Source organism: Spermophilus citellus (assembly GCF_964194105.1).
Source record: "Spermophilus citellus genome assembly, chromosome: 2".
NCBI lineage: Eukaryota > Metazoa > Chordata > Mammalia > Rodentia > Sciuridae > Spermophilus > Spermophilus citellus.
Genome location: NC_138183.1, coordinates 37117822 through 37131264, shown reverse-complemented (window position 1 = coordinate 37131264; position 13443 = coordinate 37117822). Strand labels below are relative to the sequence as shown.

General features: G+C 39.5%; 1 protein-coding gene, 1 long non-coding RNA gene and 1 pseudogene across 7 annotated transcripts in view; 2 read left to right on the top strand and 1 right to left on the bottom strand.

Moving 5' to 3' along the window:
* Nucleotides 1-13443, top strand: part of RECK (reversion inducing cysteine rich protein with kazal motifs) — a 79503-nt gene that overhangs the window by 62521 nt on the left and 3539 nt on the right. For 3 of the 5 annotated variants that reach the window (XM_081273648.1, XM_081273643.1, XM_081273644.1), the window contains 6 exons: nt 2158-2346; nt 4701-4823; nt 6924-7095; nt 10503-10695; nt 12411-12621; nt 13300-13373. In XM_081273648.1, coding sequence (XP_081129774.1) covers nt 2158-2346; nt 4701-4823; nt 6924-7095; nt 10503-10695; nt 12411-12621; nt 13300-13373 — 962 coding nt within the window. Of the gene's footprint in view, nt 1-2157; nt 2347-4700; nt 4824-6923; nt 7096-10502; nt 10696-12410; nt 12622-13299; nt 13374-13443 lie in introns of those variants that run through there. The other 2 variants (XM_081273645.1, XM_081273646.1) reach the window with 2 other exon arrangements.
* LOC308642918 (calmodulin-alpha-like) lies at nt 2-2120 on the top strand (annotated as a pseudogene). The gene has a single exon. The product of its transcript is annotated as a calmodulin-alpha-like (transcript).
* The window catches only part of LOC308637472, a 31605-nt gene continuing 22997 nt past the window's right edge, over nt 4836-13443 (bottom strand). The window contains exons 2-3 of the long non-coding RNA XR_014019621.1: nt 6986-7077; nt 4836-5530 (exon numbers count right to left, since the gene is read on the bottom strand). This is a non-coding gene — a long non-coding RNA (uncharacterized lncRNA). The remainder of the gene's footprint in view (nt 5531-6985; nt 7078-13443) is intronic.

The window sequence follows — 13443 nt, the reverse complement described above, 5'->3', positions numbered from 1 at the left end:
TAAACATGTATTTTCTGTATAAGCAAAAAAAAAAAGAGAGAGAGAGAGAGACAACACATGTAAACTTTTGGTTATCATTTATATTGTGAACTAATAGTATCAACTGAAAACTTCATCTCATAATGAATTATAAGGTTCTTGACTATAAAAGAGAAGTTTGGGTTAGCTCTTTGTACTTTCTCTTCCATGTTGTAATGTTTGACAAATGTTCATGTTTTTTTCTTTTCTTTCCTTAGTATGTGGAAAAATATTATATTCAATAGGATGTAATAATTATCATCATAAAGGTTAACCTTGGGGCTGGGGTTGTGGCTCAGCAGTAGAGCGCTCACCTAGCAAGTGTAAGGCCCTGGGTTAGATCCTCAGCACCCCATAAAAATAAATTAATTAGTTAAATAAAGATATATATGATTAACCTTATTGGGAGGCTGAGGCAGAAGGATTGCAAATTTAAGGCCAACCTCAGCAATTTAGCAAGACCCTCCCTGTCTTGAAAAAATTGTAGAAGTGTTCCTTTTGATTAGTCTGAGTAGAGCGAGTGAGCCAAGTGGTTGTGTTCATGTCTCAGAAACCTGTAGCAATCACAGTATGGCTGACCGACTGACTCTAGAGCAGTTTGAAGAATTCAAAGAAACTTTTTCACTAATTGACAAGGATAGTGATGGAATTATAACAACAAAAGAATTGGGAAATACAATGAGGTCTCTTGGGCAGAATCCTACAGAAACAGAATAATAAGACATGATCAATGAAGTAGATGCTGATGGTAATGGCACGATTGACTTCTGAATTTCTGACAATGATGGCAAGAAAATGAAAGACACAGGTAGTGAAAAAGAAATTAAAGCAGCATTTCGTGTGTTTGGTAAGGATAACAGTGGCTATATTAGTGCAACAAAGCCTCGCCATGTGATGACAAACTGTGGAGAGAAGTTAACAGATGAAGAGGCTGTTGAAATTATCAGGGAAGCAGATATTGATGGTAATGGTCAAGTAAAGTAGGAAGAGTTTGTATAATGACAGCAAAGTCAAGACTTTACAGAATGTATTAAATTTCTTGTACAATATTGTTCATTTGACTTTTCTCTTTTTTATTCCAATTTGTTATATATGACAGCAGAATGTATTACAATTCATATTATACATATAAGAGCATATTTTTTCATATCTCTGGTTGTATACAAAGTATATTCATGTCTTCATATATGTACTTAGGGTAATGATGTCCATTCATATATGATGTCCTTTCATAATGATATCTTCATGTATGTACTTAGGGTAATGATGTCCATCTCATTCCACCATCTTTTTTACACCCCTCCCTTCCCCTTTCTTTCCTTTGCCCCATCTAGAGTTTGTCTATTCCTTCCATGCTTCCCCTCCCATCCCCACTATGAATCAGCCTCCTTATATCAGAGAAAACATTTGGCATTTGATTTTGGGGGATTGGCTAACTTCACTTAGCATTGTATTCTCCAGCTCCATCCATTTATCTACAAATATCATGATTTTATTCTTTTTTATTGCTGAGTAATATTCCATTGTATATACATACCACAATTTCTTATTCCATTTATCTACAGGCATCTAGGTTGGTTCCACTATTTAGCTATTGTGAATTGTGCTGCAATAAACATTGATGTGGCTGTGTCTCTGTAGTATGCTGTTTTTAAGTCCTATCCTTGGGGTGTAGACCGAGGAGTGGGATAGCTGGGTCAAATTGTGGTTCCATTTCAAGTTTTCCAAGGAATCTCCATACTGCTTTCCATATTGGCTGCACCATTTTTACTTTTCTGTGTAACTTATCTATAAAAGTAGAGACACATACTATACCCCTAAATTATATCCCAGGCCTACATAATCTTTATTTATTTATTTTTTTAAAGATAGAGTGAGAGAGGAGAGAGAGAGAATCTTTTAATATTTATTTTTTAGTTTTCGGCGGACACAACATCATTGTTTGTATGTGGTGCTGAGGATCGAACCCGGGCCGCACGCATGCCAGGCGAGCGCGCTACCGCTTGAGCCACATCCCCAGCCCCTACATAATCTTTAATAGCTACACAGAACCTTTAAGATTTCTGTCAAGTGTATCTAATGTCATAAAAGTCATAAAACAACATCATAGAACATTACCATTACCATTTTTTTTAACAGGTTGCAAATTGGGAGAAGCTTCTGATTTTATTGTCCGTCAAGGAACACTAATCCAGGTGCCATCATCTGCAGGGGAAGTTGGATGTTATAAAATCTGTTCATGTGGACAGAGTGGACTCTTAGAAAACTGCATGGAGATGCATTGTATTGATCTGCAGAAATCTTGTATTGTTGGAGGAAAAAGAAAAAGTGAGTCTTGAATGATATTTGTTGTTTTTAATATGAGATTAGTTGTCTTTAGATATCTTTTTTAATTTTAGTATATTTTTTAGTTGTAGATGAACACAATATCTTTACTTATTTATTCATTTTTATATGGTGCTGAGGATTGAAACCACGGCCTTGCGCGTGAGAGGCAAGCGCTTTACCACTGAGTCACAACTCCAGCCCATCTTTAGATATCTTTATAGGAAGAATGTTGAATGGATTCTTACCAGAGAGTCACATCTACACATCTGATACTACAGGGCAGTATTTTTTAAATAATATGGAGCCCTAAAACTTCTAAGGAAGCCTCTTAGAAGCCCCTTCAGGAAAGGACTAATGTAGCTTAGTGGTAGAGAACTTGCTTAGGGTGCATGAGGTCCTGGGTTCAATCACCTGTACCATACGCGCACTCATGTGGACACACACACACACACACACATACACAAAGAGTGATGGTTAATAATAATTAATACTTGATTGAAGTATAATCATACTACAAATTATAAGCATGATGCTGTCTTTTTTTTTTTTTTTTTTTGGTACCGAGATTGAACCCAGGGGTACTTAACTAGTACATCCCCCAGCCCTTTCTTATATTTTATTTAGAGATGGGGTCTTGCCAAGTTGCTTAGAGCCTTGCTAAATCACTGAGACTGTTTTTGAACTCACAATCCTCCTCCTTAGCCTCCCGAGCCTCTGGGATTACAGGCATTGGCCATCATACCTAGCTGATGCTAAGACTTGATGCTAAGTCTTGCCTTATACTATCTTAATCCTCTTCTAGGAATTATTATTATCCCTACTTCATAGATAAGGAAATCAGTGCTCAAAGAGTGTCTCAGCTAGTAAGTGAACAAGACAGAATTCAGCTTTATGCTTATTTGATTGCAAAGGACTCGCCCTTCACAGGCCAGGACACAGGTACCCTCCCTCCCCTTCCTCATCCATTCCCCGACTTCATCCCCACTTCACCTTAAGTGAAACTCTCATTCTGACATTATGGGGAAAAAAAATTGGGAGGCAAAGCAATGTTGATTAGGGGTTTGGAACAAAACACATTAAAATGTACCATTCTGCAAAGAATGATAGTACATGCCTATAATCCCAGCTACTTGGGAGACTGAGGCAGAAGGGATGCAAGTTCAGGCCAGCCTCAGCAACTTTGCAAAGCCCTTAGCACCTTAGCAAGACCCTTTCTCAAAAATAAATAATAAAAAAGGGCTGGGGATATGATTCCGTGGTTAAACACCCCTGGGTTAAATACTCGGTACCAAATAATCAAGCAAAAAAAAGTCCCACCTTTTGATCACCTTCCCTAAAAACCTTAAGATCTTGTTTTCCCACTGCTCCCTTAACTATTTTTTACTTACAGCCTTAACAACTGTTCCTGTCAATATATAACTTGAAAAACCATAGAAAAGGGGCAGGGGGTATAGCTTAGTGGTAGAGCGCTTGCCTAGTGTGCTCAAGGCCCTGGGTTTAATCTGAAGTACTGCAAAAAAAAAAAAAAAAAAAAAATTAGTAAAGAAATCCCACTTTTAAAATATGTTCCCTTCCCACCTGCTCACTTTGCTATCCCACCCCTACTCCTATTCTTCAGAGTAGTTCAGCTTTTATATGCTTTTGATTTACTCTTCTGTGTGAAATATTTTTGGAAAGAAGAATGATCTTAGCTAAAAAGAGCTCAAAAATTTCAATTCTAGAGCAAATCAGGTATTTGTTTTTTAGTCCATATTCTATTTGGCTAAAATGTGAAGGTAGGTACCTTGTATTATAGGAGGTATCTGTAAACAAATGAGTTTATTCCTTCTATAAACATTCACTGATTAAGTGCCTGTTCTGTACAAAAGAAAATACTAGTGCCTTGTGGAGCTAAAACTAGTCTGAGGGTGAGATCCTGCTTATTTTATATGGTAAGATGGAAGAGAATTTGAGTCACAGAAAGTTGCATTGCTCTTCCAGGAGTTAATCAATTCTTTCAGGGCATCAAGAGGGTCTTCAATCTAAAGATGACACCAGATCTGACTTTGGAGAGATGAATGAAGTTCCAAAGGAAGAGAAGAGCAATCAGGCAGAGGGGCAGCCAAAAACATTCTAAGAAAATAAGGAGGAAAAGGAAATAGGGAGGAGCAAGGTGGGACCAGCAAAATAGGGCTTGAAAGAATATGGTAGGAGGTAAATATGAAAATATAAACATCTCAGATATAAGTCCTTAGTTTGTATATTTGAAAGTCATCTTTCAAGAATTCCCATTTAAATTTTTTTGAACTCTTAAAATTTTAATTTGTGCCCTGTTTCTTAATATGTAATATAGTTTGATGTTTTCTTTCTCTCAGGTCACGGAACAACCTTTAATATTGACTGCAATGTCTGTTCTTGTTTTGCTGGTAATTTGGTGTGTTCCACCCGCCTTTGCCTCAGTGAGCACAGTTCAGAAGATGACCGTCGCACCTTCACAGGTAACTGTGGGCACTTAGATGGCACCCTCAGGAAACCATCATTCCTTTACACCCATTTTCCCTTCAAGGCAGCCTCTCTGGTCTTGCTTTAACTGCAAAGGAATAAAATCAATATAGAACCTGAAGGTAAGACACTTTCCCTCTGGGTCTCAGTTTTAGTTTGTATGAATTGAAGGCATTAAATTAAATGATTTCTTAGGGTCCTTCTGCCACTAAAATTCTGGGATTCCAGGAGTCAAAAAGAACAGGGCCAATGAATGAGGTGTTTTCAGTTAAATGGAACTTTTTCTAGCTGGTAAAATACTCCATTTACTCCTACCATGTCTGGAGGCACGGATTCTAGATCCTACCATGCCTGTCTGAAGTGTCCATGTATTTTCTAAGTTTGTTTCTCACCACTTTCATTTTTAACCTTCCTTAGTTTACTAGTTCATTTAGGCTCCCAACAATAATAACATCCTAGAATAATACTACTTGCCTTCGTTTGTATGTTCATACCAGCTCTAGTAGTTGCAAAGCCTGGTAAGGCGGAAGGTTTTTCTCCTCTTATGTTGCAGTTACCAACAGCAGCAGCACAATCCACTGATGTCTCTTGGGATCTGCTTTCTTCCAGATCTGAAATACCTTCAGTTCTAAGTACAGAGGTACTATTAGTGGCCCTTATCACCATTTTATGCCACTGCAGTGGCAACTTGATTCTTCTTTTCCTGGAGATGAGATTAGGCAGAGGGAAAACAGAGTTAGGATCTGTGCCTCCAGCCCATCAGAAACAAAAAGGAGACCAGAGCTAAGAAGTGAACAGCAGAATGATGGGGAAATAGAAGTAGAACTGACTCCACCCCATCCTCTCTTTACCCTGATGAGTACCAGCCTTCACTGCTGTATTATTATTTTCATTGCCTTTTACTCTTATCTTATGTCTGCTCTGCTCTGCTCTGATGAGACAATTCATTCTGCTTAGAGAAACCATACAGGAATGAGGATTAAAAAGTGAACTAAATATTTTCAAGTATGACTTTTTATTTATTCATTGATTCATGTATGCATTTATTTTTTAATTTTTTTTAAATTGTAGGTGCACACAATACCTTTACTTTTATTTATTTCTTTTTATGTGGTGCTGAGGATCAAACCCAATGCCTCACCCACACTAGGCAGCACTCTACCACTGAGCCACAACCCCAGCCCCCCCCCACCCCCGCATGCATTTTGTGTGTGTGTGTGTGTGTGTGTGTGTGCGCGCGTGCGCGCGCGCACATGTCTGTGTGGTGCTGGGAATTGAACCAGGGCCTTGTGCATGCAAGGTAGGCACTCAACCAACTGAGCTATATCCCAGCCCCACATGCATTTATTTTTAACATCTAAATTTCTTTCTCAAATTAACTTTATAGCTAATAAGACCTTTATTCTCTTACAGTGTGTGGCCCCTACTATCCTGGGATAAATTAAGCCAATTACTCTTTTTTTTTTTTTTTTTTGGCAGTACTGGGAATCAACCCAGGGTCTCACACATGCCAGATAAGCACTGTATTGCTGAGCCACATCCCCCAGCATATGCCAATGACTCTTTAGCTAGCAGGGAATTCTGTTGGCCCCAAACTCTATCACATTTCTTATGACTCAGTGATCCAATCCAAACATGACTCAGAAAGAGACATTCATAAAAATTTGTCTCAAAATTACAATAATTTCCCGAGTCACCTTCTTTTCTTCCTCCTTCCCAAGGAGACAAGTGGAAGGAACCTACAGGTAAAGCTGACAGCCCTCTCTGTCTTATTTTTGGAATTACCCTTTAATATTCAAGAAATCCCCCAAGCCAGACTTTAAACATCCTAATTCCAAATTTTATATGCCAGATCAGGAGATCCATGCTTTATTCTTCCTACCTGTACTCTTTCAGAGCCTTACTCTCTTTAAAACCCTGTCAGTGATTGCAGGGAAGTTCTGTTTTTTTTATTTGCTTTTTTTTTTCTGATTTAATTTATAATTTTGTTTTAACATGAGTCCTCCACATGATTGTTAATGGCTTGCCTTCACAAGGACAGATGAGGGGAAGGAGAGAAAACACATACATATTTCTGAGACTGTTTCCTCCCTCAGGTCTGCCCTGTAACTGTGCAGATCAGTTTGTCCCTGTGTGTGGGCAGAATGGACGCACTTACCCCAGTGCCTGCATTGCTCGCTGTGTGGGTCTCCAGGACCATCAGTTTGAGTTTGGATCGTGCATCTCAAAAGACCCATGTAATTCTAATCCCTGCCCAAAAAACCAAAGGTAAGTCAAATGGCCATTTTTTTTTTAACCAAAGACCAGCACTTACAAAGCATCGGTGAAATACAAAAGTGAAAAAGTGATCTCTGACCCAAAGAGTGTGGAGTGTGGAGGGAAAGAGAGTACAGCTAGTTGGCAGTGTGATTGGAGCCCAGAATCTGGGAAAGCCTCTGGATTATATGTTGCTCAGCTGAATCTATGAAAATGAACAGAAAAATGCAGGCCAGTTTATAGGAGAGGAAAGCTGGTGTGGGTGAAGGCAGGCAACAACAGGAGCTGGAGTTGTAATTATTGGAGATGAGGAGGTATTGTGGTGTCTGCTGGGAGCTTTAGCAATTCTAAGACTGAAACAGAAAGTAAGATGAGGAAGGTAGCTGAGGAAACAAGAGAAATGGATGTACTTTTGTTACCAGCTATTTATGCCTGATCATCAAGGGAGACTTTGTTCTATTTATATGCCTCCTTTTAGGGTTTGGACATAAGAAGTCTCAGGAACTTAGTATTATTTGAAATTATTTGGTTTCGGGCTCCCTTCTCTACAGTCTCCTCACTGAGCTCAGAAGACAGTAAACCTGGCCTTGATAGATTTCTGCATGTGATGGCCACGAGGGCAAGTGTCTGAGTGACTTGTAAATTGCTTCCTTCTGAGACCTGAACAGTCAACATACTGGTGCCACAGTCCTTTCCTCATGAAAGATTTTGTGGAAAATAAGCAAATATTTCTTCATCCTGGAAACCTGGTGTAGTATGGAAAGAGTGAGGATTTTTTGGTACAGGTCTACAAATGACCTCATCACTATTCCAGCCATGTTCCATTATCTAGAGCTCTCACTTGAACAAAGCCAACTTCTCAGAGACAACTGGGAAATGTAATCTAGATTTATGCCCTAGAAGAAAATTAAATGAATTTGAAGAACTTATCTGGCCTATCTATTAATGCTTACTAGCCCTTCTCATATTAAGAAAAATGTAAATTAAATTTAAACTACGAATGTGTACCATTTTCCATTTATCAGATTGGCAAAGACAAAAAGGTTGATAACATGTATAGAAACAAATCCTCTCACACAAGATGGGGTTGGGAGAGAACTGCCACGTCTTCTCCTGAGAGCAGCTTGGCCCAATCCTGGTTTTATGTCCTTTGGATTAGCAAATGTAAATCTCATACTTCCATAAAATGTCTCTCAAAGAATACATAAGAAATAGCTCAGAGTGGTTGCCTCTGGGAAAGGGATCTAGATGGCTGGGTCACAAGAATAAGAGGAAGACTAATTTTTCACTGTGTGTCATTTTGTATTTTTCAGATTTATTGTGGACTTGTGTTTTCTGTTCAAAACAAAATATTTAGAAAACAAAAGATTATACTCACTTGTAAAGTATCTACTAAGGCAGCTGGCATTTATTTCTAAAAATTAGGACAAAACAACAACCAAGACAGGCCATCCTCACCCTGATCATTTTACTTTCATTTGTTCCCCAGATTCTCAGCCTATTCCTATGATCCTCTTGTGTTTTTTGTTTTTGTTGTTTTTCTTTAGTGATTTTATTTTTATTTTTATTTTTTTTAGTTGTCAATGGACCTTTATTTTACTTATTTATATATGGTGCTGAGATTTCAACCCAGTGGCTCCCACATGCTAGGCAAGTGCTCTACCACTGAGCCACAACCCCAGCCCCCTCTTGTTTTTATATATTCAAAGTAGTCAGGTTTCTCCTACCCACATTACCAAATGTCTCCTAATACTCTTAGCTATCATGCCTTCCATGTTAATGGATATTAACATAAATATTCTCTTCCATTTTTCCTTTTCAAACCTCTTAGCCAGGCACAGTGATGCACACCTATAATCCCAACAATTCAGGAGGCTGAAACAGGAGGATCACACGTTTGAGGGCAGCCTCAGCAACTAATCGAGGCCCTCAACAACTTAGTGAAACCCTGTCTCCAAATAAACAATAAAAAGGCTAGGCACAGTGGTGCATGCCTGAAATCCCAGTGGCTCGGGAGGCTGAGGCAGGAGGATAGTCCACCTCAGCAGTTTAGCATGATCCTGTCTCAAAATACAAGAAGGGTTGGGAATGTGGCTTAATGGTTTAGCACACCTGGATTCAATCTCTGGCACCAAAAAATAAAAATAAATTAAAAATAAAAGTAATAAAAACTAAAAAGGACTAGTGATGTAACTCAGTGGTAAAGCATCCCTGAGATAAATCCCCAGTACCAAAAAAAAAAAAATTTTTTTTAATCTTAAATTTCCATAAAACCAGTTCAAAAGACAACCAAATATGGTGGTGATGGTAATTTCTGTAAAAAAATCTCCTTCGAGATAAAATAACACTTGCTACTATGTTCCCCTCCTTTTATTTTACTAATATTTGCATATCTTATTATTTCAAATATCCATTTTCATGGGTCTTATTGTCATATAAAAAAAATCATGTATACCCCTTACAAAAATTGGGAAAGCAGAAAAAGTCTAGAGAAGAATAAGCTATCATCCTAACCCCTCTTAAGGAGTCAGGAATGAGAATGAAACGCCCTGGCCAGAAAGGACCTGCTTTGGTGGCATTCTCTCACTGGTTGCAACTAACCAGCTTCAAGCACTCAGTCTTATAGGCACAGACCTGAATTTTTTAGGACAGAGTGAAGCCTTTCTGTAAGACAGACTCACGTTAGCCAAGCTGACAAAGCACCCAGTATTTGTTATTGACTGTGAGGCCTCCAGTGTCAGACTGCAACCCAGCTGCTGGCCTCATATCACAGCACTTCTGTCCCATGCTTACATCCTTGGCTCCTGCCCTGGGGGTCATCTGCCACTTCCCCAGCACTCCATCCTCAAGTGTCACCCTTGTGTTCATGGCTGCTCCCTCAGCCTGGGGGTGACCTTCCTTGCCTACCTGGTTCCATCTAGAACACCCCCTCCCTGATGCTTTCCCTGTGCTCTCCACTCAGTGTCTCATTCCCAGGAGAAGTTCATGTGTCATTTCCTTTCTTTTCTTTTTTGGTACTATTGGTACCAGGGATTGAACCAAGAGGTGCTTAACCACTGAGCTACATCCCAGCCCTGTTTTTATTTTTTATTCTGAGACAAGGTCTTGCTTAGCTGCTGAGGGCCTCACTAAGTTGCTGAGGCTGGCTTTGAACTTGCGATCCTCCTGCCTCAGATTCCCAAGCAGCTGGGATTACAGGTGTGTGCCATTGTGCCTGGCTCATGTGTCATTTTCTACTTCATAGCCTACTTTCTCTGCTTGCTTGACTGTCACACTCTACATAAGCTCCTTGGGGGATGGAGCTGTTTTGATTTATCTCTTACTTTCTCCTTAGCTCCCTATGCTTTGTCCAGGGTTTTTCTGGCCCACCACAATCCCCCACTACATCTGGCTCATGGTGTTACATTCTTGTTTTTCAGATGCGTATCCAAACCACAAGTCTGCCTGACAACTTTTGATAAATTTGGATGTAGTCAATATGAGTGTGTGCCAAGACAGCTTGCCTGTGACCAAGTCCGTGATCCTGTTTGTGACACAGACCACATGGAACACAATAATCTTTGCATTTTATACCAAAGAGGAAAAAGCCTGTCTTACAGAGGCCCATGCCAGGTAATTGTTTGGCTGATAAACCGAAGTGCACTGGACGTAGAATTGGTTTATGATCTTTGATAGATGAGTCAGCAATAAGACCACCTGAGGGTCTTCTGTGAATACTGTTGAAACTAGAGAACCCAGTCCTCCACTAAAAAAGACCAGCTCTTTCTTATAATTCTGGAAGGCTGGCTAATGTATAAGCAAACACAGAGCATGGCTTCTTGCAGCCTGCTCCTAGGAAAAGAGTTTCAAGTTTTACACCCCAGCATGGTCGCCATCATTTTCACTTCCATAGTTCTGTGGTTCACCCAATAGAAAACAAATCTGGAGGAGTATGAGTTAAAACAACAAACAAAAGAGCTTTCCTGGGCTGGGATTGTGGCTCAGTGGCAGAAGGCTTGCCTCAAAAGTATAAGCTCTGGGTTCCATCCTTAGCACCACATAAAAATAAATAAATAAAATAAAGGTATTGTGTCCATCTACAACTAAAAAAAAAAATAATTAAAAAAAAAGAATTTCGCACGGTTCCCACCATAGCCCTATCTCCTGTGGTACTGAAAAGTTATTGAAAATTTCACTACAACATTGTACATTAGCTAATCTCTCAATCTGCTAGGGCTGTGGAGTCTGCATTCATCTTAAATAAATAACCCCTAGGCAAGCACATTGAGGTTTCTCACATGCACCACTGTTTTTATGCTGACCCACCTTCTGGAGATTCTCATCTTGGGGCCCAGAATGCCCTACCCTGATTGCTTTTTAGTCCCTGGTCCTCATCATTAGAAAAGTTCCTTCACCTTGTCTACTAGGTTGGTTTTCTAACAAAGCTTGTGCTCCATTAGTATCAACAGTATAACTCTTTTTTTTTTTTTTTTTGGATGGGGCGGGTACTGGGGGGAGTACTAGGTATTGAACTCAGGGGCACTTGACCACTGAGCCACATCCCAAGGCATTTTTTGTATTTTTTATTTTAGAGACAGGGTTTCACTGAATTGCTTAGTGCCTGGCTTTTGCTGAGGCTGGCTTTGAACTCAAGATCCTCCTACTTCAGCCTCCCCAGCTGCTGGGATTATAGGCATGCACAACCCTACCCAGCTCAAAAGCACCTACTCTTTTTTTTTTTTTTTTTTTTTTTTTTTTTTTGTGGTGCTAGGGATTGAACCCAGGGCCTTGTGCATGCGAGGCAAGCACTCTATCAACTGAGCGATATGCCCAGCCCTTGAAAGTATCTACTCTTAATTCCTAATCTTCTCTTTCTATTTGTTCCCTCTTCTTGGCTATGATTTACTTTTGTGATATATTCCTAACCTAATTGATGGGTCCAAATTCTGTCTGCCCCACTGATCTCTCCACTCCTCTCCTTCTTCGTACTCAGCATGAATAATGAAGCCTCTGCATTTCCATGACTGATCTTATTTTCTTCAAACATCTTCCTGAATAGTAAGAAAAGTCTGGGCAGAGGGGAGGAGGTAGTAGAGGTGGATATTTTTGTCTTCAATCAGTTCACATGGAATGAGCACATAACAGAGAGGCTAAGAAAAACAATCTTTTCAGTTCATCTTCAGACAACCTTATTGCTTCCCCACCCCCACTTAGCCCATCTCAAGAGTTTAAGAGAGCCCTTGCAATTTACATCTATGTCTCTTCCTCCCTGAAAATAGACTTGGTACTCTTGGTTAGGAAAAGTGCACCATAGATTTCCAGGCTAAATGTGATTCGTTTGCCCTCAGCCCTTCTGCAGAGCCACAGAGCCCATCTGTGGGCACAACGGTGAGACCTATAGCAGCATGTGTGCTGCCTACTCAGATCGTGTGGCAGTGGATTACTATGGGCCCTGCCAGGCTGTTGGGGTCCTCTCAGAGTATAGTTCTGTCGCCGAGTGTGCTGCAGTGAAGTGTCCTTCGCTCTCTGCAACTGGGTGCAAACCCATCATCCCACCCGGTAGGCTGGCAACGTTTGGGGTGGGCAGGGTACAATTGAGAAAACTTACTTATCTGCCTCTAGATAGTGAGCCACTGAGAAGATATTTGACTGATTAAATTTTTTCAAAAATTAGGAAGAAACTCATAGGCTTTTTAGACACATCACACTGGGTTAACCTTAAAAGTTATGTGTTACCTTAGAGATCATCTATCTAGTCCAGTGATTTCAAAATAATAGGCAGCTTTTCTCAAGTGAAATCTTATACCAAACACTAAAACATAAACATCTGTTGTATTTTGTTATAAAATTAGGGTTACTAGTTTAAATGCATAGTGTTTACTTATCATAAAGTTAGTGAACAAAGAATCAGTAATTAAGAGAGGAATAATCAAAGCAGTTTTGATGTACACAGACATTTGAAATTGAGAAATCAGAAGAGAATTATTATCTTAGATGGACCTTAGTATCTGATTTAATTGGTTTAGTTGCATATAATCAGAAAAGTCTGGTTTCATACAGACTGTTGTAAGCAGTCAATTTTTTAAACAAGTTATAAGACCTCAAGTTGGTTGGGGAACACAGCAGTCATCAGGAAGCATAGCTGGAGCCCAGAATGAAGTGTTGGTCACTTCACGAACCATTTTTTTAAATTTGAAATTTTAATTCTGAATTCATGCAAAATGGTTTCTATTACAGGTGCTTGTTGCCCATTATGTGCTGGAATGTTAAGAGTTTTATTTGACAAAGAAAAACTGGACACTATTGCTAAGGTAAATTGCTTTAGGTATCAGGTACTATTGCAAACTTATTGCTAAATCTCTCAAGAATAGAGTTTATTGT